Source organism: Leuresthes tenuis, unplaced genomic scaffold (genome assembly GCF_036924035.1).
Source record: "Leuresthes tenuis unplaced genomic scaffold, fLeuTen1.0.hap1 SCAF_14, whole genome shotgun sequence".
In the NCBI taxonomy this organism is placed as follows: Eukaryota; Metazoa; Chordata; class Actinopteri; order Atheriniformes; family Atherinopsidae; genus Leuresthes; species Leuresthes tenuis.
The window spans coordinates 17,093,451-17,115,370 of NW_027325368.1; the positions used below are offsets into that span (position 1 = coordinate 17,093,451).

At 40.5% G+C, this 21,920-nt stretch overlaps 3 protein-coding genes across 4 annotated transcripts; 1 reads left to right on the plus strand and 2 right to left on the minus strand.

Annotated features, from left to right (window-relative positions):
- Positions 1–4,440: 4,440 nt before the first annotated feature.
- LOC140268871 (fizzy-related protein homolog) lies at positions 4,441–13,088 on the minus strand. Its single transcript, XM_072363864.1, has 14 exons — positions 12,835–13,088; positions 12,054–12,127; positions 10,282–10,410; positions 10,017–10,080; positions 9,088–9,218; positions 8,912–8,997; positions 8,636–8,819; positions 8,339–8,404; positions 7,811–7,913; positions 7,482–7,666; positions 7,162–7,395; positions 6,696–6,800; positions 6,278–6,370; positions 4,441–6,167 (listed from the first exon to the last, which is right to left on the minus strand). Exons 2-14 carry the CDS (start codon positions 12,120–12,122, stop codon positions 6,126–6,128), a joined length of 1,491 nt encoding a protein of 496 aa, XP_072219965.1. The 5' UTR covers positions 12,123–12,127; positions 12,835–13,088; the 3' UTR covers positions 4,441–6,125.
- A 699-nt stretch (positions 13,089–13,787) lies between these two features.
- On the minus strand, positions 13,788–18,636 carry plekhj1 (pleckstrin homology domain containing, family J member 1). The gene is made up of 6 exons (XM_072363965.1): positions 18,153–18,636; positions 17,933–18,000; positions 17,738–17,804; positions 17,426–17,516; positions 15,524–15,587; positions 13,788–14,955 (listed from the first exon to the last, which is right to left on the minus strand). The coding sequence occupies exons 1-6, from the start codon at positions 18,244–18,246 to the stop codon at positions 14,863–14,865; spliced, it is 477 nt and encodes a 158-aa protein (XP_072220066.1). The 5' UTR covers positions 18,247–18,636; the 3' UTR covers positions 13,788–14,862.
- Positions 18,637–18,799: 163 nt separating this feature from the next.
- Positions 18,800–21,853, plus strand: sf3a2 (splicing factor 3a, subunit 2). 2 transcript variants are annotated; one of them, XM_072364176.1, is made up of 8 exons: positions 18,800–18,884; positions 19,567–19,850; positions 19,976–20,022; positions 20,202–20,311; positions 20,434–20,483; positions 20,920–21,060; positions 21,147–21,215; positions 21,322–21,853. In XM_072364176.1, exons 2-8 carry the CDS (start codon positions 19,653–19,655, stop codon positions 21,589–21,591), a joined length of 885 nt encoding a protein of 294 aa, XP_072220277.1. In that variant the 5' UTR covers positions 18,800–18,884; positions 19,567–19,652; the 3' UTR covers positions 21,592–21,853. The 2 variants fall into 2 exon arrangements, with proteins under 2 accessions (XP_072220277.1, XP_072220278.1); XM_072364177.1 differs by having other exon boundaries at positions 18,849–18,880.
- The last annotated feature ends 67 nt before the right edge of the window (positions 21,854–21,920 follow it).

Below are 21,920 nucleotides of genomic sequence, written 5' to 3' on the forward strand. Positions count from 1 at the left end.
TCATTTCCTTCAGCGTCTTACACAGCTTTTTGTGGATGTAAAAGATGTGCTGAGTCACAAAGCCCACAGTCCACCTCAAAGGGCATGTTAAACAGGTCATATAAACAATTACATGAGACTAGAAAAAACTGAACTACCGTATCAGCCACGCCACAGCTGGACATTCAAAATACATGTAACCACATCAGTTAGATTAAAATAGAATGATATCAAAGCTCTAAAAGCCAGACTAAAACACCCAGATCATGTCATTTGACCAAATTGAGGTCCAATTACTCCTGCATGTATACGCTCAACTAGACTTAAACTAGCTAAGCTACTCTGCACACACTCCACGGTTCCTTTTATTATTATTATTTTTTTTTAAGTTATCTACATTGCCATGTAATGCATAAAGGTCGTTAACACCTAGTGTCGGGATGTGTCTTGGCTGATGCTGTTATAAGAGGAAAGTTATAAGGGCATCAGTTTCCACCTAAAAACCATCTCCATATGTGTCTTGAGTGAACGCTTGAGTAACCTTTTGCGATCAGATGTCACTATGTCCAAATAGACACGTAGGTCAGTCATACTCATTCTGCTGTGGTGGGACACTGTCCAGACATAACTAATAAGTGATGTTTCTCTGAAATCCAGAAATACATTCAGTGACCTGAACCATATTATAGATGCAGGAAAAAACATTGCAGATTAACCTGTGTCACATTGATAGTTAGATTCTGATAAATAATTCTAAAGGGTTTTGTTATGTAGAACATGCAGAATGACAGATGAGTAAAAGGAGATTAAAAACGAAAGCTTTTAGACTTTCTGCAGTTTACATTCTGACCTTGTACTGTGCAGATTTGTGAAGAAAAGCCTGAAAAACAAATTTTCCTGTAAAGCATCCATGGGCTGTTTATGCCTTCTACAATGCAAAACAGCATACTCCCGCCTCCCTCCACTGCACCAAGTTAAGTTCTGCTTAGTTACATTAAAACACCAATTCTGAGGAGCAGATGTCTATATGCATTGGTCACTATCAAATCAGGTCAAAGAGGTAAAGGCAGCTACCAGGACTTACAGGACAGACAAGAAGCTTTGGTATCACTGTCTCTGCAGAAAATAACATATGGATCAGAATTATAGACCGCATAATATGATCATAGTTATCTGGTGTCAGATGAGAAACTGATATGCAAAGGGTGGCGAGCTTCTAAACATCTCTAGCTCCAATAGACTCCCAATCAAATGAAATACAGTCAATAATATTTTCCCACAAATTATTATAATGTTGTGTAATTAAAGATAATTCTGGCTTTAAACATGAGTACTTTTTGTCAAATTGGGTTGCAAGTATCACTTTCCAGATGTACAACTGGTGTCCCAGACTTCTGTGGATCTGAGTGTGTTCACACCTGCACTTGAGTTGTTCACGTTTGATCGGATAACTCTGCATCTTGATACCAGATGCTAACAGCCTTGTAATGCCTGCTTAGTGGCTAGTTTAATACCGCAAACAATGACTAACGAGCCGCATTTCATCTCTGTATAAAAAGAGCGGACTGGGCCTTTAAGGAGACAAAAGATAAAACAAAGCATTTCAGACAGAAGGTGAAAAGAGATGGGCTGCACAGTGGTGTGAAGGTTATAACGCCGTCACCTCAGAGCAAAAAGGTTTCGGGTTCGAAACTCAGCTGGAATTTGCACGTTCTCCCCATTCATGTGTAGGTTCTGTCCGAGTACTTTGGCTTCCTGCCACTGACAAAAAACATGCATGTTACGTTAACTGGGGATTCTAAATTGACCCATGACTGAGCGTGGGTGTCCATGGTTGTTTTTCTCGTTTGCCTCTGTGTGGGCCCTGTAATGGACCAGGGATCCATCCAGGGTGTACCCCCACAACATTGAATTGGATTAAGCGGGTATTGACGATGGATGGATAGATAGATGGTGACAAAATATGTCGTAGTATGAGCAAAAACAATGTGCTTTTCAACATTCAAGTGTCAAAAACAATTCCAGAAGACCCTCAAAATAACATTATGAAATTATAAATTAGCTCAATATGGTCTTTTTAACGAATGAAATTTGAACATCAGGATATTGGTCCATGGAAGGATTAGATTATATCCCCTGTGAATTATAATTCAATGTTGCTGTAATTGTCAGTAAGCCTCAGAGTGGGCTAATATGAAACTTTGTCATCTATCATACACTTGGGACCCATTATCATATACCCTGTTACAAGAAAATGAAAAAAATAAAACTATGCAGCCTCACTTTCACACTTACTCCTGCTCATGATTTCATGTTAGTCACATACTTTTTTACACTTAAAAGCTCCATCTAACAACCATTTTCACTTTGTCTAGGAAATGGCGCAAGTGAACAAAAGTTCTCTTCTCAGGTGTCTGAAGCCTGCATCGATGTCTTGATGCATGTTGTTGCCAAACCACACAATGTTCAAGTTAAACATACTCGATCCCAGTTCTTTTTCATTCATCTGTCTACATTACCAAATATTATTGCTCAACTTGATGACAGCCCAGCTTTCAAATTCCACCCAGAGAACATGTAAGGACACCATTACAAGGATGTTTCCGGATGGAAGTCGAGTTATTTAAATGATGCATCGTCTCCATCATCTGCTAAACACCCTAACCATCCCCAAGTTTATGAATACAAAGGTGCTGAACATGGGGTAGGACACCTGTCTATTTGTGAATAAGGCTTTCTCTGTGTTCTGTTCCCTCTGACAAAATGAGTAAAGAGAAACCTGGGTGCTGTAGTAAATAGTTTTCACAAAAGCTTTGTTGCTTTGATATCTCAAGAGTCAGGCTTAGGGGAGGAACCTGGGGAAGATCCCGTTCACTGTGTTGTGAGGCTTTAGTCGTATGATGCACATCGCACTCTGTGTCTCTTGATGGAAACATCAGGAGGTAGGATTATGCATATTAGCGATCCCTCTCTGTTCTCCCCGCTGCTTTCAGAGCTTAATGTTAACATCTGCCCACCAAGAGTTGCAGATGAGCCTTCCAGGCTGTGCTGAAAGTCCTCCATTCAGGTGATTTATCTGATCACTATAATGGACGAGGCATGTTATTCCGATGACATTATAATGGAGTCCAAAGGGAAGAAAGGCTCTGGCTCTTTTGTTGATAGAGACTGAGTCACCGGAGCCTACAGAACCTGATAAAAACTAATTCACAGAAAGGTCTTTAATTTTGGAAGTAGCATTGATATTTTTCTTTCCTTTTTTTTCGTTTTCGGTTTTTTACTTTCCAAATTCAGCTTTTAATGGTTCCAGCAATGCATCCGAGGACTATTTGTGATTTTTAAATCAACACCAAAACAAAAAGGAACATAATTATTCATCCATCACTCTGCTTGCATGTGGACCCTTCAGCTGTTTTGATAAAAATCCATTTGCTGTTGAAATGTGTAAGAGTGAGTCTGGATAAGCTACAGGGCACAGGCGGAGGTGTGGGAGCTTTGGGAGAATGTGAACACTAGTCATTTTTCATGCTCAGGGTCAAAACTATGCTTGTGTGGGCTAGCCTGGTAATATGGTGGAAATCTGCAAAATCCCAGGGAACAAGGTGAAGCTTTATGGCTGTTGGCTTAGAGACCTCATGGGGATGATAGCTGTATCATCCCCATGAGTCTATGTTTATACTTCCTGGTGGCCTCATAGAAGACAATCAAGATTACATGCAGGATATTCCTCCAGTGACAATTAAATCTGAACGTCACCTTCCAGATAATATGGTTAAGGTTGATTTTATGGGTGTGGTAGCAGCATTATAGCACTGCTTTACAAAGTCTGGGTCTGTTCTTATGATGGCTCCCTCTGGTGTTCACTTTGAATTTGGGATCAGAGTGAGAATCTACAGCAAAACTCTCAGAATGATGGCAAATTATGAAAAAAGAATTCTACAGCCTTTACAGTTTACTTTCTTGAACTTTTCTCGGCATGTCACATCTTTGGCGGTTTATGTTCAACACTAGGAAATTTGTCTATATTTTTCCGTCAACAGATTCTTCATGATGGAAATAAACAATGATTCGATCGTATCAAGTGTTGTCTCTGTCTAAATATTCACTAGAGAAGCAAACGTGTATGGATCAACATCTGAAAATAGTCCCCAACAAATGAACCATTTAGTGTTTACCCCATTAACCCTTTCCCATGTAACGTCAGCTACAAATTACAGCACTAGCTATTATAGAAAATTATCCAGGTTAACTTTTGAATGAGTAAAGGTAGATTTTATTCATTTCAAACTGAAAGACATAATTCAATTTTCAATTCAATTTATTTATATAGCGCCAGATTACAACAATTGTCATCTCAAGGCACTTAAGTAATATAGTCCAATTCAAGCCAATTGGAATTCAATTCATTGTAATCATAATCCAATTAGACATAGACACTGCTGAAAATTTTGTAACCCTAACAAGTGCTTATCCACCCTCTGAGAACATGACCTGAGGGTCACCAGGACCTGGAGTATTAGTACTACGGTGTACGTCAGTTTTCCTGCTGAAGGGTTTCGTGGGAGAAATTTAGGCCACATTAAAACTTCTCCTTAATTCTGCTTTGCCTTTCTTTTAAGAGCTCAACAAGTCCAAGTAATTTCTAAAGCCGGGCATTATGAAGAGTAAATATAAAAGTAAAACTGGGTTGCATTTCAGATGGAGGACTTTTCTTTGGGAAAACTAAGATGGAACATACTTTAAAGTTTCACATTTTAGGGCCATCTCGACAAGTTGACTTTAACATTTTACAAACTATATAACCAGCACATGTTGGTGTTGTGGGCTCTTTCGCAGGTTGATTAGTTAATAAAAACAGCTCTGACAAATTTTTATAAGATATGGTGTTTTAATCGTGTCTTCGCACAGAAATAGTTTCCTTTTAAACGTTCTTTCTGTGATTTAAGTTGGCAGCATTGTTTTTGAAGTGGCATTAAAAGAAATGTCCAGACTTCGGGGGTAAAACGGCCCCTCAGCTTTCTCGGATAAATTCAATAAGCGAGCATGCGGCCTTTGTACGGTAAATTTACAGAACAAATAAATAGCATTCATTTAAATGTATCACACCAGGTTAACTCAGGCATTCAAACAACGATTACAGGGAGGAAATGTAGCAACTTATATGATATCTTTTTTCTTTTTTTTTTTCCCCAAATGAAAAAATGACAATTCTAATTAAAATAGAACAGGAGCATGACTGCGCAACACAAAAATGGGCTGAATTAGCAAGTTTTCTAAGCTTGAATATCTTAGCAGACATAGCACAAAGCAGAAGTTCTGCACACAACAGCATCTCACCATCTGGGTTTGGAAAAAATACACTAATAAGGCCGAGTAGTTCCGATTGATTTTTCCTTGCCTGATTTTCCAATTAGGAATGAAGGAAAACAACATAACTGAACGACTTCTTAAGTCATGTTTAAATTAAAAATCTTTACACGAATTACCTTCGGTAACTTATTGTTCTGATATTATTATGAAACAATGCGAGAGCATTGGTGAGACTAAAATGAATGGTCAACAGTTCTCAAAGCACAACAGGTTCACGTAATCCGTTATCAGCGTCCAATAAACATCATTTTGCATATTTTCCTGTAAAATGAACAAAGTTAGTCCAGAGATGAGTCTGAAGATTGCAGATATGGACACGGAAGAAAATCCACCAGCCTTCCAAACAAACACTAGGAAGAATTTATGTAAAAAAAACAAGGAAAAAGCAAGAAAGAAAAAAAATAAAAAAATAAATAGACAATCAAAAGGACAAACTTAATATTTGGCAGGTATGCACAATGTCGATTTGTAAACAAAACTATCAAACAAACGGTCTTGAAATTCTCCCAAACACTGATCGCAGGTCTGTTGGAGGAGGCAGAGGCTCCATCATTCAGAAGGAAGAGGATTACTGTGTGAGCTGCATCTCCTGGGCCCTCGACAGTCAGGCCGTGCATCTCTCCACCTCCTCCCGCCTTCAGCTACAACTTGGCTAAATACACTAATGGGAGTCGAGGGGGCTCTCTGAATATGACCCCAGGTGAATATTCAAAAAAGGTCCAGTGATACATGCACAGACAAATTCCATTCCCTTCTTTAGTCCCTCGAAGTACAGACTACCGGATCCTGGTGAACAGGTTCAACACTGAGACCGATTCCTGCAGGAAATATGACGAAAGAGTCATACACGTACATATTCGTGCACAGATAACAAAAGTGAGAAATATTCTGCATTCAAGGAACAATCAGTAATTGTCAGAATCATTACCTTTGTAGATCTCATCTTACTAAAGACGTTCCAGAACCGAAGTGTTTCATCTCCAGCTCCTGTCACAATGGCCTCTCCATCAGGTGACATGGCCTGTATATAAGTCACTATTACACACCAAGTATATGACACTGCTATAAGGGATCAGAATAATCAGGTGTAGGCGTGACGGCAACATTATGATTCCAGTTCCCTTCCAGTAAGGGTGGATATTTTTTGCCTCTTGCTTAGATACTGGATGATTCTCAAAGATGCTTAGTGAAAAACATAAAGAAAATGTGTCATAATAATATGCTGAGAACAGTCACTATAACTTACATAACATTTTTGGGGATAGAATTTTACTTTCCAGAGATGCTTTCAGTAATTTTTTTAGTTTAAGCTTCGACAGATGAAAACACATGCAGTGTATACTGACCAGGTAGAGGACTCTGTAGGAATGTCCTGTGAGTTTGGCCACTTGAGTTAAAGACGGATACTTCCACACCAGGATCTGGTTCTGGGAATAACCATGTGTGCTGACCTGAGGAAAACAAAACAGTGTTTGTTGTGCAGTTACATCAGAAGACCTGAAGCGATGGTGTTTATCTGGAACATAGCCAACGGTAACTCCGCACCACCACTTCCAGCACAGAAAAAGCATGTTTAGACTTGCCAAGTTCAAATACTGGAGGGAAGAGCACCACTCCCTCCATTCAAAAGTCAAATGGCCCGCCTACCATTCAACACACTAAAGCCGTTATTCATTTGCTGCATCTTGCTGAATTAAGAGCTGAATCACCAACAAATCTGACAGCAACCTAGGCTTTGGTCCACATTTGTAAAAGAATCAGGGAATCCGTTTCACTTCATCACTGTATACTCAGACATTTAAAGTGACTCACCAGCTCATTAGTGTGCTTGGACCAGGCCAGATTGCAGACTTGAGAGCCGGTGTCGGTGCATTGCAGGGGCTGGCCAGTCAGAGTGTTCCAGAAGCGGATGCAGCGGTCGGCTGTGCCGCCTCCAGAGGCCAAAAGGCCGTGCTGGTGAGGCGACCACGCGATGGCCTTCACTGCTGCCAAGTGCTCTGTGTACTGCTGCACAGGCAGGACGCTGGAGTGGTTCCATACGAGTAACTGCAGGCGGCAGGTAACACAGTGAGGGGACAGAAACGTACACATGTGCAGCTGAAAGAGGAAAAGATGAGAGTCTGCCTTCATACCTTGTTATCATTTCCACCCGATGCCAGCAGTTGGTGGTCCGTGCTCCACTTGAGTCCACATACTTCCTGTCTGTGCCCTTGGAGACGACGCTCGGACTGAAGAGGCGGAGCTCTGATGTCCCGCTGCAGGATCACACGGTCACGGCTCCCAGACGACAACTGGTCCGCGTTCCACGCCAAGGCGCCTGGCAGCAAAGAATTACAGGCAGATTAAAGGGGAGATAATTCACCAATAATGACAGAGAGATGTTGCTAAACGACTGCACCAGGGTTATGAGGATTTAATCCTGTAATTGTCTCCTCCCCCATCCCATCTCCACTGAACTCACCCACTCTGGCTGTGTGTCCTTCTAGGACCGAGAGCTTCTTCCCTGCAGCTGCATCCCAGATCTGAACATAGCCTTTATGTGTACCCACTGCTACCAGGTTACCCTAAAAATAGGCAACACACTTAGCACAAAAACGTATGTAAAGATCACAGCAACACAAAGACTTGAACTGAAACACAGATCTTTGTAAAGGTACAATAAATTAGCCATTTTAGCTGAAAGGTAGAACTCTAACAAAAGAATAGCATGCAGCACTATATTTCATTTCATTTAATTTAATTTAATTTAATTTTGGACATAATAAATGTGTCTTAACTTTTGACTGGTGCTGCATATATTTAAAGGATTAAATACAGCTTATAAAAAAAAAAACAATTTTGGATTTCAATTAAATATCAAGTAACAGTCTTGCTCAACTGTGGATCTTAAATGGTCACACTGAGTGACTCAATAGTTAAAAACAACTGGATTGTTCTACTTTCATCTAAAACTGTATCAAATAATAAATCAAATAACAGAACAACCCACCCTCTCCGACCAGCCCACTGATGTCACAGAGTCTCCCTCTACAGAGAGGTCACAAAGACGTGTCACCTGCACAAATGGAGGCAAAAAATAAAAGAGACAGATTAACGCAAAAACCTGGAGGGCAGCGCAATTAAACCCTGAAAGCCTTTTGGTTATGAAATATCCATAATACACACGCAGAGACACTTTTCATTATCGTGTCCACTATGATTAGAGACGTCATTTGACTGAGCAATGCGTTTGAGTTTCACAGTGAACGCAACACACACACACACACAGAAACACACACACACACACCTGGCTGGTACAGGCGCTCCACAGGTATACGCAGGTACCCAGTCCAACACTGAGCACATTCAGAGAGGACCAGTCCACCAGGTTGAGGTAGAAGTCATCTTGAAGTTCTGGAGCATCCAAAACTTTGAAGGGAATTTTGGAAATTTTGCGGGTAGGTTTTCTTGGCGACCGTAACAGTTTTTGGCTGCAATACACAATACAATGAGAGCAATTAAGAATATATTGCATGAAGAAATATTATTTGGCCAGAATAGGGGGGGGGGGTGTATATGTTACCTGTTGCTGCTGACAGGTGATAAAGAATATGGAGAAACTGTGTTTCCATCTTCCTCTGGCAGAGCCCTTTTAGGACTAACAGAATACTATGAAGAAACAAAACAGATGATTATTCACCGAAGGGAAAACGCCATTATAAAACAGACTAAATGGTAGAGCTATGTTATCTGTTTTACACTAAAAAGGCTCCTCTTTGTAGGAGTGGATGGCAGCAAACGACGATCCTCTGACTGGGGGTCCTGGACTTTCTCGATTCCTGCTCCCAGCAGCTCGTTCTTCAGCAGAGCTGAGTAAGCCAGACCATCGGCTGAAGACGGAGGAACAGACAAGGGGGAAATCAAACCTCGCTGTTGAAATAATTAAGTTCAAATGTTTAACTCCCTCTGCAATTTCTCAGCTCTTTCACATCTCTAAAGATGAGAGGGAAATTTTCCCATAGATTTGTTTGGTCCTTATCCTCTGTTTCCATGAGTCTTCCAATGCTTAGTACACAAGAGAAGGTCAAATAATTAAAATTGACTGGAGGAGACAGAGAGATCTGAAGTATCGAGCTGAATAATGGAAGAAACTCACACTGAAAGTAGCTACAACAGAGAGGAGAATATGTTTCGGGGGCTGAAAATCACATCACAACATATTTAATTGAGCAAAATACATTAAATGAAAGGTACTTTTCATATTCTTAATAGAGCCCATCAATAAAGTATGGTGGAACCACCAATTGTTAGTCATTCCTAGAAGTTAAATGCTGGTCTCTTTACAGTCGAAACAGAGGAGCAGATCAGATTTTCCACAAAGTAAAGGAGAGCAGTGCACTGCAGAGGAAAGGAGTAGATGAGTGATTCTCTGTCTCATGCCTTCACATTATTTTGTGCTACAGACACTTCATCTCAAGGTCAAATCACATAGAATCTATCAGAACAAAGATTTCTCTAATCTCCAGCTCTGTGAACGTGCTCAATTGTGATGCTCCAAACCACAGTAGTGATGCTCAGAGCAGCTATCCCCTGCTGCAAGGTGGCAGTGGAAGGGCGTGTCAAGACAAGGCCAAAGTGAGCTCTGCCTCGTGGCAAAAAACAACGTTTAGATGAAGGTAAATGATTACCTTTGTTGCTGTCGGTAGTGCCATCTTTGGTTTTCCTGTTTTGATTGTGCGACTTCTCAATTTCCTGTATCAGAAAATCAAACCAATGAATTAACCAAATCAGTACACTTAAGGCATGATTATTATTATTTTAAAGATTAAGGGGAAAAATCTATTGATTTATTCAATGTTTGCTTCTAGGTCATAGTCAACACTTTGATCCTGAGAGCATTGTGCTTTTGGTAGGACAGAGAGTGAAGTCCTGGCTGTATTGCAGCAGACTCACATTAATGCGGTGGAAGTTGACACTCCAGTTGGCTCCAGCCCGGGAGGGAATGAAGCGATCACCATGCTTACTAGGGGAGGACAGAGGGGAGCTGGTGGGTGTCAGAGATCGCACTGCACCAACAGCTTTCTGCGTGAGGGAATAGAGGAGAGCATTTCCTGAATGGAGGCCAAACACAAACAGGCCTTGGATTGTGAACTGAAATCTTAATAACAAAACAGGAGGATGATTTATGTGGCAGATGGTGCATCCATTTGAGGTGTTAGCAACAGGAGGCAGCACTCACAAAAGCCAGTCGTTTGGCTGGTGAGGTCTTGTTTCGCTCAGCACTAGTGACACTGTCAAATAAGTGGTTCGTTAAACCCTTTCCTTTTCCAGCAAGAGCAGAGTAACAACCTCTCCATCTGAAGCGCTTTGGTACTTAACAATCCTCTATTAGGGAGGGCCTATTACGGTTCTGGAGCTGTGCTGATCACTGAAACGTCGTACAGTTCAAAACAAAGCAGTTTTCACTTAAGGATTTTTGTTTACTTGGAAGCGATACTGCAGGAAATCACAAAGCAGCTGTACTGGTCATCCCATATTTCCACACCGGTAAGGAGAACTCAGAAATAACTGCATTTCTTGAGGAAACTTTAGAAACAGCAGGTACTTGGTGACTTCTAAAGAGGAGCAATAGAAAACACTCTTAAATGAAACCTCACAAAGTGGTGTGGGGAGCTGAAGGGCCCAAGACAGAAGGGCTCTGCAGCAGATCATTAAAACTGCCCAGAACATCAATTGTTGTGGACGGTTTCCAATGATGTTCATCTACAAACCATCAGCGATCAGAGTCCAAACCAACCCCAACCTGCTCACTCTGCTTCATTCTTTTTAATGGGACTGTTTAATCCATCTTCTCCACTTGACCATGAACCGATTTCTTCTCCTGACTGAAAGGATGATGTTAATATTTGGAATACATTTTCCAGTTGCATAATGAAAACTGAATATTGAATGTTTAGTTTTGGCTATCCTAGGCAAGGTGTGGCAATTATTTAATGACAGTAGTAGTTCAGGAGGAAACAAGAAACACAGCTTCTTAATGTGCAAGGACAAGCAAATCCATCCATCTATTCATCGATTATTTTCCACTAATCCGAGGTTGGGTCCGAGACAAACGGACAATACCTCCAGCTACTTCTGGGTCTGCCCAAGGCTTTCTCCCAGTTGGATGTGCCCAGAAACCTCCAAAGGGAGGCAACCAGAAGGTATCCTACCAAGATGCCAAAACCACCTCAGCTGACTCCTTTCGATGTAGAGGAGCAGCGGCTCCACTCTGAGCTCCATCCAAACTGTCAAGCTCCTCACCCTATCTCAAAAGCGGAGCCAAGCCACCTTCCAAGTACACCCATTTCAGCCCCTTGTGTCCATGACCTAATTTTTTTAGGTCAATACATAGATCTCGTGACCATTGGTGAGGGTTGGGACAAAGATGGACCAGTAAGTTGAAAGCTTCGTCTTCTGGCTCAGCTCCCTTTTCATCACAACAGGCCAGCCCTCATTACTTCTGATGAAGCTCCAATCCATCTGTCCATCTCTCGCTCCAATTGCCATCTCTTGTGAACAACATCCCAAGACACTTAAAACTCCTCCACCTGACCCAGAGGGAGCACTCCACCTTTTTCCCAGTTGAGAACCATGGTTTCAAATTTGGAAGAGCTAATTTTCTGTTTTTGTATGAAAACAACATAAAAAAAATTAATAAAACTGTGTGTGCGTTATTTACTTACTATTGGGCTTGCATTCTCATTTTGGATATTGATTTGTCTGAGCAGCCTGCACTCATAGTCCTGGTCCATGACGCCTGTAGACAGGTTCAGGTCAAACAATAAAAACATAGAACAGTAAAAACGATTAACAAAAATATGAATATCATGAAAATTACAAATTTTTGAGGTTTATTTTTGACATGACATAATGAGTGATCCAATTTGCTAACTCACAAACACCAGTCATGCAGTTGATTTGTTTCACTTTTAGCAGACAGTCGCCTAAATGTAAATAGCTGATAATCCTAAAACCAATAGCACTGCAGGGAGACACTGAGACAATTAAGCTGTAACCCAGTTTAATCAACAATTAAGTCCTTCGAAACTATTAAACAATTAACACTCGAGAGTCGATATGCTAACCCCAAACCAAATAGCAAAGTAGGGCTAACCTGTAAATGACTTAATTCCAGAGTACGGTTACGACTGGGGTCAGTCTAAAATGCAAACAACAGCACCTCAATTATATCTGACTGAACTAGCAACATAAGAGTTGTAAAATGGTTTTAGCAGCAGGACCATGAATAAAAAAAAAAAACAGCTGAGATGAGTAACGCTGATCTGTAGTAGATGCAATAAAACAAACAGACAAAAAATGAGAGAATCCAATCCCTTAGCATTCAGAGCTAGACAAATGCTACCGCTAACTCAGCTGTCTGCCCTTAAGGAAGTTACGCTAGCTGTCCGGCTAATGCTTTGTCAACAATGTTTGTTAATAATCTATCCTTGTATTAACACCTACCTTTCCCTAATATTATCCTCCCCTTTACGCGTTGTTAAGTGGCTTTGTGAAGTTGTGTTAGGACCAACAGAAAATTGTTATGGTTTGCTTTTTATGGCTGAAGACCAAATTTGCAGAATACAAATGTATTCTTATAGCGAGCATTCAATTTGGTCTCGCAAAGCAACACGGGAAGGCTGTGTCGTCACCGATTTTGAATCACACATTTGGCGTTGCTAAGGAAACGTGTCACACAGCCCAACACATCGCCTCTTCATCTCCCCGCAGTTGGCAAAGGGCAGAGAATTTGTCATATTTATTTACATATTTATCATGTTCTTATAGTCACATATGGTTGATAATTTATACACATAACGTGTTCGCTGCAAAATGGAGTAAAATGTCTTTAAAACAAGAGTGTGTGACTTGTTACAGAGGTAAAAACTAACACCTATGCATCATACAAATTTGAAAATGCAATCTTACATTATTAACTAATTCAGAAATGTTGATGCATTTTATTTTGATCCACTGGCTCAGATCCGATTAAGACCCCTACCCACGTGATGAAGTGCTTCGCAGCACAAAGAGCTCACATTCCACCAACCTACAAGTTTTTAATCAAGCAATGACATCGGCAACGAAGCAACAATTCTGAAATTATTTAGTGAAACATAGGTCATCACAACGACATCAATAAATTCTTGCTTTTTTTACATAGTTCATGTTAATTCAAGCTCATTTAACCCTTATATTTTTCCTTGGTCCTCCCCATAAGGGCAGCTCTCTACCCCCAAACCCCCACCCCAAAGTGCACCTACTACTCCCCAGTTTGAGAACCACAGACATAATATAATTCAAGTTAACAGTAGTGGGAATTGCAATAGACTTGCAAAGATATGAAAAGATATAAGTAAAATTTTTCTTGTTAGCAAATATTTTCATTTTAGAAACCCACTGCATGACTTTAACAGTATCTCTTAAAGGCTTTATTAGTACAAAAAGGAGATGCCAGTGAAACAACCATGCTGCAATTAAAAACAAACTGACCACATTCCATATACAAATTATTTAAAAAACAAAGACACATTCATTGACATTCTTGACAAATGCCATAAATATTTCACCAATTTGTAAGACACAGCAAAGCCCTTATGGAGAAATATGGCAGAGAGCAAAACTTATTCTCAACATTTGCTGAAACTTTGCAAATGTTGGTGCAATATTTAAGGAATCACATCAAGAGTCAGGTTACCTATGTGGTCCAGCAGCTTACCTAAAAAGAATCCGATTCACAGTGAAATAGAAAGCTATATTAGGTTCAAGTAAATTACTGTAATCATAATAAAAATAAACCCTTGAAACCCAGTTATATGTGCAAAAGGATAGTTTTAACAACTAAATTGTCTAAAAGGGCTACAAGGTGAATGCATACATGGACTAAAAATGAACACTGAGCAAGAGATTTGGCTCAGCCCAACAGCTCAAAGGACTCAAATGTACTTGTTGTAATGTCGGAGGTTTTCTAACATTGGCAGGGTACTGACTAAGCTTTTTTCGAAAAGGATACATCTTCTCTAAGTTTTAGTTTGTTTTATAGCAATGTTCACATTCTCTGGATACTGTTGTTGAACTTGTGCCTACAGAATGACTCCAGGTTAGAACAATTATAGCCTTTCAAAATCATATTCTCTGCATGTACAGCATGTCCAGTGGAAAATATGGTATAAAAAAATATTTATAAAGACATTAGATAACTACAGGTCTGGAAATTTGACAGTAAATGGCTTGAAAAATACCCATAACCAATAATAACAGTACAGAGTTTTTCCTGCATTACCTATAATGACTATAATGAATTATAACACAGCAGAAGCAGTTTTGGTTTTAACCAAACACGTCCTAAGAAACAGCAAATATTGTAGAGCAGAGCAGCTGTAAAAAGCTGGAGTGTAGACAGTACTACAGATGTTTTCAAACCAGTGCGAAGTGAGCGTTGGAATGGCAGAGTGAAATAAAATGAAGATCATGTGAACATAGGTTGTTGGTCTACAGGGAGGAGGTATCTCTGGGCATAAGCTGCAGACCATTGCTGACCTGGAAGCGGGTTTCATCAGATATACCATATTGCTCCAAGGGGTCCTGTAGAGAAAGAAGCTGGTAAGTCCAGACGGCAAGAAATGTACAGAGCTAATTCCTTCTTATTGAAGCAGAATCAAACTTCATATGAAGTAGTTCATCAAAATCACACACAAAGACAAGAACAAACAGAAAAACAAAGTACTTTCTCACTGAACCTCAGTGGTGTCTATTCATACAGAGAGTCTGGGTTTTACTTGTTAAGGATTAACAACTCCACTTTTGCTCTGGGATTTATGTCTCTGAGCGAGTGGGATTTCAGAAACCACTAACACTGCTGTAATGATATTTTTTATGGCTTCTGTCAAGGTTTTATTAAAGGATTTAACCAAGAACTGTCTTAAGAGGACTGTAAAAATCCGTGGATCATCCTGAGCAACCAGGAAACTGTTTGGATTGGTGATTGAAACCCAAAATGTCTTCCTTCATTTATCAACTCATACATGTTGAATTGGTATCGCACATCAGAATATACAATCCACACTGTATACATTTTCATGCTATGAAACCGATGATACGCGGCAACGTCGGTGTGGCATTTAGGCTGACATACAGCAGCGAGGAGTCTCACCTTCCCCGTGAGCCTGTGGATTTCAGTTCGATAGAATATGAGGTTCCTCCTCATGAACTCGTAACTGCAAGAAAAGAGAACAAATTCATTAGACATGGGCAAGGCAAACATTCCAGCACACAGAAAACAGATTATATATCATACATATATATGTCATATATACCCAGATCACTGGAACATGAATTCTCTGATATTATTTAAATACTAAACTTGTGGGCACATGTGGAAAACAGCCATGCTGGTTTTATCCAGATCAGAAGCAGATTGACACAGCTCAGACCGTTATAATACGATCATCATCAGAAAACAACCTTCTCATTTTGTCTCCTCTTTGGGAGCATCGCGGCTTCCCCAGTATAATTCAACACAAGACAAAGGAGAGTAGTCTTCAATCACTTGATAACACTTTGGGTGTTTCACCCATGTTTCTATTGCTTACGACCAAAACACAACTTGAAGGGGGTCTTTGCCTGTACTCGCAGCATTCAAATAGCATCTTATAGCAGATTCAGTCTCATCAAAGCCACAAAAGCTATTTTCATTACCTCAGACGAGACTGTATTCAGCTGTATTCACAGAACACGCTTCACAAACTTAGTTTGAAAATGTGTTAGATGAATGGCATTTATTTATTCATCCATTTACCATGTTCATTTTCTAAATGGCAAATAATACAGAAAAAAATCATTTTAAAGTCTTAAGGGGTTTCTGGGAAATGGGGTCTAGGGAGGCTAGTGCCTAAAATCAATGTAAGTCCCTGCAAAGATGCAAGAACCGTTCACTGAAATAACCAGTCAGGGATGTCTGATTTCACAATCAAAATCTTTGCCAAATCTTGCCATTTCCCTTGTGTATGTGCTGCTTTGAGGTTGTGGTTTCCTGGAGCGAGAGGAGACTTGGAGAACAGCAAAAAGCCTTTAACATAAGTCCTTGCTCTTCTTGAACTAGGGAAATATTTTCCACGTCTGACATAACCGACACTGTGAGCATTAATGCTAACCTCATTAGCATGTCAAACTGTTGACCGTTACCAAGTCTAAAACCCACCCGCAGCTGCCAGTAAAATCTTCTGATTGGTTCCAACTAGCTTCAGCCGCACACCTTGGAAAACAGATTCTCTTGCTGTCGTGATCTCACAGATTTCGTGAGAATCCACCCGCCTTACAGGGTGGGAGGAGAAAACTACATAAAAACAAGAGCCCAACTGGCTGTTTTATATCAACAACTGGCATAGAGCAAAGATACATTTCTGACTGCCATTTTCTCCCTGAAGAACGGTGGCACATGCCAGAAATGACGTGAAGGTACCAGTTGAGCTGGAGGCTTTGGTGTCGTTTCGACTGGTCGCGTTTTAATTTTGGAACCTGTCCCATGCCGCACGATCGGTCCGATTCTTCGTGATTTAATCAGCACCATGAAAATCATTCCCACCTAGATCATATGACCGAAAAAACATGTTGTCATGTAATAATATAGCCCTAAATGGATCAGTGCAGTCGGTAAATCACCTGAAAACTTTTACAATACTTTGTTCTCTGTGGCCCTTTTGTTCCACCAACAATTAATAACACAATACATCTTTGTTGCTTTGACAGTTCCACCTTAAGGAAACAGCTACTAACGGTTTCCCCTCTCCCGTCTCCCTGCTCGTTACGCCCAGCTGTGCACCAACATCAGGAAAAGGTGCGCACTATTCAGTTCTAACAAAGTTGACAACCACGTAAGAGCGAAACATTTTGATTTATTTTGATTTGATGACTACCTGCATATTAAATTTATTTATTTTCCCCAAGTTTAGCTTAAAAATATGTAGTTTTTCCCAGTAGTCAGTTATTGACAGGTCTTCAAGCAGATGCAACCCTTTATCGTGGCTGTGGAAGGGAAAGAAAGAGTAACTCTGACCTCGCTTTGATAATGGAGTCTATCCACTTGCCACATTCCTCTTCGTTGTCGCATTCGAACAGATACTTCCTCTCCGCTTCATCCAGAAATACTACCAGCATGAAAACATGGCATTAATTCAATAACAGACACAAACAGAAACAGAAACAAGATGAAGTCATAACAACACACTTTGCTTTGCTGTCCAGGGAAGTGCTGAAAGAACCGTGTGTGCCAACTCATCTTTACTGACTGAGGAAAAACCCATCAGTAGTGGAGAAAGTGTGAGTCATCAGTGAATATGAAAGTAAACCTGTGGACCCTGGGACTCACCAATAGAGAAGGTCTGGCTGTCCTCCCTCTCCACCCGACACTGCTCCAACAGCAAAGCTCCAATTGGCTGATGAGTAAACACAAACTTCAGCACTTCCAAGAAATTATTTCACGACATGAAGATATATAATAATGACACACGCCGGGCAGATAAATGGCAGCATGTCCAAGTGTTCAAATATTGACTGAGCTGACCTCCTCCTCATCGGTCCGGAAGTAGAAAAGGAAGTTAACGACAAGTTTCACCAGCCTCCTCTTCACAACTGCACCATACCAAAAAGGAGCAGAGATAAGACTCGTTAACATAGACCACATCCTCCATCAGTTTCACTGGTGTTAACATAAACTGCTGCCCGACATACACTAAACGGAAGTGAGAGTGATCATCTGAATGTATTAACTGTAACTGTATTACCATCTCCTTTTTTGGGACCCCGCATCCCAAGTTCAGCTGCCATCTCAGAGGGCTGACGGCTCAGAAAGATCAGCTCCTTCTCGTTGAAACGCATCACGGTCACTGACGCAGATACATCCAAGTTGGACAGAGACGCAAGGACACGGTGTGGTTACGATTGCTCCGTTTCCCCAACCGAAAACATAATAGAATCGTCTCACAGGAATATTAGTAATTTTGTTATTTATATAGTCGGATTCGCTGCCTTATTATCTGGTGTTCTCGCAGTGTGACGGCGAGTGTTTGGTCATTTTTTGGCAGTCAAACATATAGCGGCGTCAGGCTTCTCCTCCGTGCCTCACACCGGACACACGGCACACTTTCTGGTTAGCAGTGACACTCCCATACGTACACCAGACTGTCAAGATACTGCCTACTGATAGCACCATTGTACGGTAATAAGTGAGGGTCAAACACGACGAACGATATAGTGAGAAAAAATCTGAAGTCAAAGACAGCTGTAGGAATCTCATATATATATATATACATATATATAAAAGAAAGCATAAAATATAAAAATAATTACATTCAAAAGAGAAACGGAGGGGAAAATGGCAAGTAACACCTCGGCTCCTGTCCAGGAGGTGGCGGTGACACAACTGAGCCGCTAAAATCAGAAGAAGAAGGAACAGTAAGTGCACATGCGCAGTATAGATCAACGTTTGCGTGATCCTGTCGTTGTGGATTTGGTGAGTATGTGGATAAAGTAAACTAAAAGTAATATATTGTCATGTTATCGTTTAGCTAACCAAGCCCAAATCCCAAATTAGATACACACAATAAGTTTAATTTTACTTGTAGTTTGATCGTTGATATTTGCTAAAAACAACCCCATTTCTAGCTGTTAAGAACGTTAGCTTAGCACTGCATTCAGTAGCAAGCGGTGTCTGATGCTAGCATACAGCTAACTGGATGTTGAATGGTTCGTTTGTTTTTATTATGTGCTTTTATTCATCAGTGTTATATTAGGTTACCTTTATTGATTAATTCAGAAATATAATTTGGGAGAATTTTACTTTTATTATTCAGATGTGTGTAATATTGTAGATGTGTGTAGATTTGTGTAAGTACAGCTCCCTTAGGGGGGGAAATTAGATCTAAAGGGTTTGAGGACTTTTGTTTTTGCACCATATATATCGCAACCCTGACTCGTGAATATTTGATCGTATAATTGAAAGTTAACGTGTTCCCATTAGTCACTGTAGGTTATTTGTTATTTGAGCTTTTAAAAAATATATAATACTTTGCACACAGATTGTGCAACTTCACACTTGTTGTTGTTCACAAACAGCAGTGCATGTTGTCCTTTATTTCTAACATTGTAGCAGTTTGTCTGATTTTTATTTTTTATTTATTTATTCATTTTTCCTCATAGATAAGCGGAATCCATTTGGAGTCCAGTTTTGACTGGATACTTGAATTTTGGTCTGACCACGTGAATTAGTCCATTATCCTGCAAAGATGGATTTCCAGCATCGTGCTGGAGGGAAGACGGGCAGCGGTGGGGTGGCATCTGCCTCTGAGAGTAACCGTGACAGAAGGGAACGGTTACGTCAGCTGGCCCTGGAGACCATCGACATCAACAAAGACCCCTATTTCATGAAGAATCACTTAGGATCATATGAGTGCAAACTTTGTCTGACACTTCACAACAATGAGGTGAGGATTCACATAACAGACCATTCTTGGATTGTGGTGTGTTTGAATATTGTGCTGTGTTTCTTGTTATTTGGGCATTTCGTTTAAAAAGAGCAAACTGACAAGCTGCCCTTTCTGCATTACAGGGTAGCTACTTGGCTCACACACAAGGAAAGAAACATCAAACCAACTTGTAAGTCCACCTCCCATCAGCATGTTTTTTTAGATTCACTGTGTGTTGATTTCAGTTTCTTCTAATGCAGCGGTTCTTTTTGGCAGAATTGTTTTTTTTTTCATTTATGCACCCCTAATATTTATGTTATTTGAGATCGGTGCACTGAAGCAAAGGACCACCTTATTTTGTGTTTTCAGAGCAAGGAGAGCAGCCAAAGAGGCAAAAGAAGCTCCTGCTCAACCAGCTCCAGCTAAAGTGAAAGTTGAGGTCAAAAAGTTTGTCAAAATTGGTAGACCAGGATACAAAGGTAAGCCAGCTTTGTTGTAATATATCACTGCAGCTATTTGTTTTAAAATGATTACATTTTCTGCACTACTGTAGATTATTCTAATGGTTTTATGGCCCATGTGTTTCTCTTCTTCTTCATAGTTACCAAACAGAGGGATCCAGAGACTGGTCAGCAGTCTTTACTTTTCCAGGTTAGAATCCTGATGAGAAATCTTTTGAACTCTTAACCAACTGAATGTCCTCTGGTTAAAGAAAAAAACCTTTTCCCCCTCCATTGACAGCTGAGACGGCTTCATAATTTTGTGTTCAGTCTCTCAGAGCACTTGCTGATATAGGGCTGGTGCTCAGTGTTTGATCATGGACTGCCTGTTCTTTATGGTGGAGGTGAAAAGCTGAGCATATGTTTGGTTTGACTGTCTGTGTCACTTCTTTGTTTAAATAAATGCAACAGATTTGTTCTAATTATTCAAATGATAGAAGCGGCCGTTGTTTGGTTCAGATACAAAGCATCATTATGCTTCTTCCTGTAGTGTTCTACATTGCAACAATAGTTAATAATTTTTTTCAGCCATTGACATCTGTAAACTATGGTGTGTTTATTTATTTATTTTTGACTCTTTTTATCAGATTGATTATCCAGAGATTGCTGAAGGTATCGGACCCAGGCATCGTTTCATGTCAGCTTATGAACAGCGTATCGAGCCCCCTGATCGCCGCTGGCAGTACCTGCTGTTTGCTGCCGAACCGTATGAAACCATTGCCTTCAAGGTGAGTGGGACTTGCTCTTTTGTTGTGCCCCTGTTGTTATGCTTATGTCCTACTGTAATATGACATTGAGATGCTTGACCTTTTAGGTCCCCAGCAGGGAAATTGATAAAGCAGAAAACCGCTTCTGGACCCACTGGAACAAAGAAACTAAACAGGTACCGACAGACTCATAAGTATTAGCCGCCACAAAGCGAAAAACAGGTTATTTTAACCCCAGGGGGAGTATTTGTTCTAATGTTTTCATGTTATTTCTCTGCTCAGTTCTTTTTGCAATTCCACTTCAAAATGGAGAAAGCTATTACCCAGTCGACCGGTCCGGTGCCTCCCTCCAATGTAAAGCACCCCCCTCCTCTTATGAGTGGAGGACCTCGCTCAGCAAATGACAGTCTGCCTCCTCCTCCACCAGGAGGGATGTCTGTCCCTCCTCTGCCACCTGGAGCGCCAGGTACACCCCAGATGCCCCCTCAGATGCCCATGCCTCCCATGCCGATGAGGCCGCCCCCCCCAGATGGTCTCACAATGTCTAATTGATCTACTACCATTGGTTAATAATTGCTTTCAGTGATCAGTGTTCAGTTCAGTCTGCCCTGACTGTCCACAGTGTCCAGCTCACTTTGAATATCTGAAAAGTATTCAGCAGGTTTTTTTTTGTTTTTTTTTATTAAATTTGTTTGGTCGAAGTAAATCAGGCAGGCTGTTATAGAATTTTTTTTTTATATATATGTATTGCCTGGATGTCGAGCTTTGATGGCTGGTTAATCTTTTAAGGTTGCGTTTTTTTTAAAATAAATACAGAAGTGAAAATGAAAAACAGTTGAGTCTTAGTCTGTTCTTCTTCAAAGGCATCTCACTGAAACATG

Excerpts from the sequence above, each read along its gene's own strand:
- LOC140268871 (XM_072363864.1), bottom strand. The coding sequence starts at position 12,122 with ATGGACCAGGACTATGAGTGCAGGCTGCTCAGACAAATCAATATCCAA. Across the intron at positions 10,081-10,281 it reads TCAACTTCCACCGCATTAAT|GAAATTGAGAAGTCGCACAA; the intron begins GTGAGTCTGCTG and ends TTTCTGATACAG. Across the intron at positions 8,405-8,635 it reads GGAGCGCCTGTACCAGCCAG|GTGACACGTCTTTGTGACCT; the intron begins GTGTGTGTGTGT and ends CCATTTGTGCAG.
- plekhj1 (XM_072363965.1), bottom strand. The coding sequence starts at position 18,246 with ATGCGTTTCAACGAGAAGGAGCTGATCTTTCTGAGCCGTCAGCCCTCT. Across the intron at positions 15,588-17,425 it reads GACTCCATTATCAAAGCGAG|TTACGAGTTCATGAGGAGGA; the intron begins GTCAGAGTTACT and ends CTTTTCTTGCAG. Across the intron at positions 14,956-15,523 it reads TCCACAGGCTCACGGGGAAG|GACCCCTTGGAGCAATATGG; the intron begins GTGAGACTCCTC and ends CTTTCTCTACAG.
- sf3a2 (XM_072364176.1), top strand. The coding sequence starts at position 19,653 with ATGGATTTCCAGCATCGTGCTGGAGGGAAGACGGGCAGCGGTGGGGTG. Across the intron at positions 20,023-20,201 it reads AAGAAACATCAAACCAACTT|AGCAAGGAGAGCAGCCAAAG; the intron begins GTAAGTCCACCT and ends TTGTGTTTTCAG. Across the intron at positions 20,312-20,433 it reads TGGTAGACCAGGATACAAAG|TTACCAAACAGAGGGATCCA; the intron begins GTAAGCCAGCTT and ends TCTTCTTCATAG.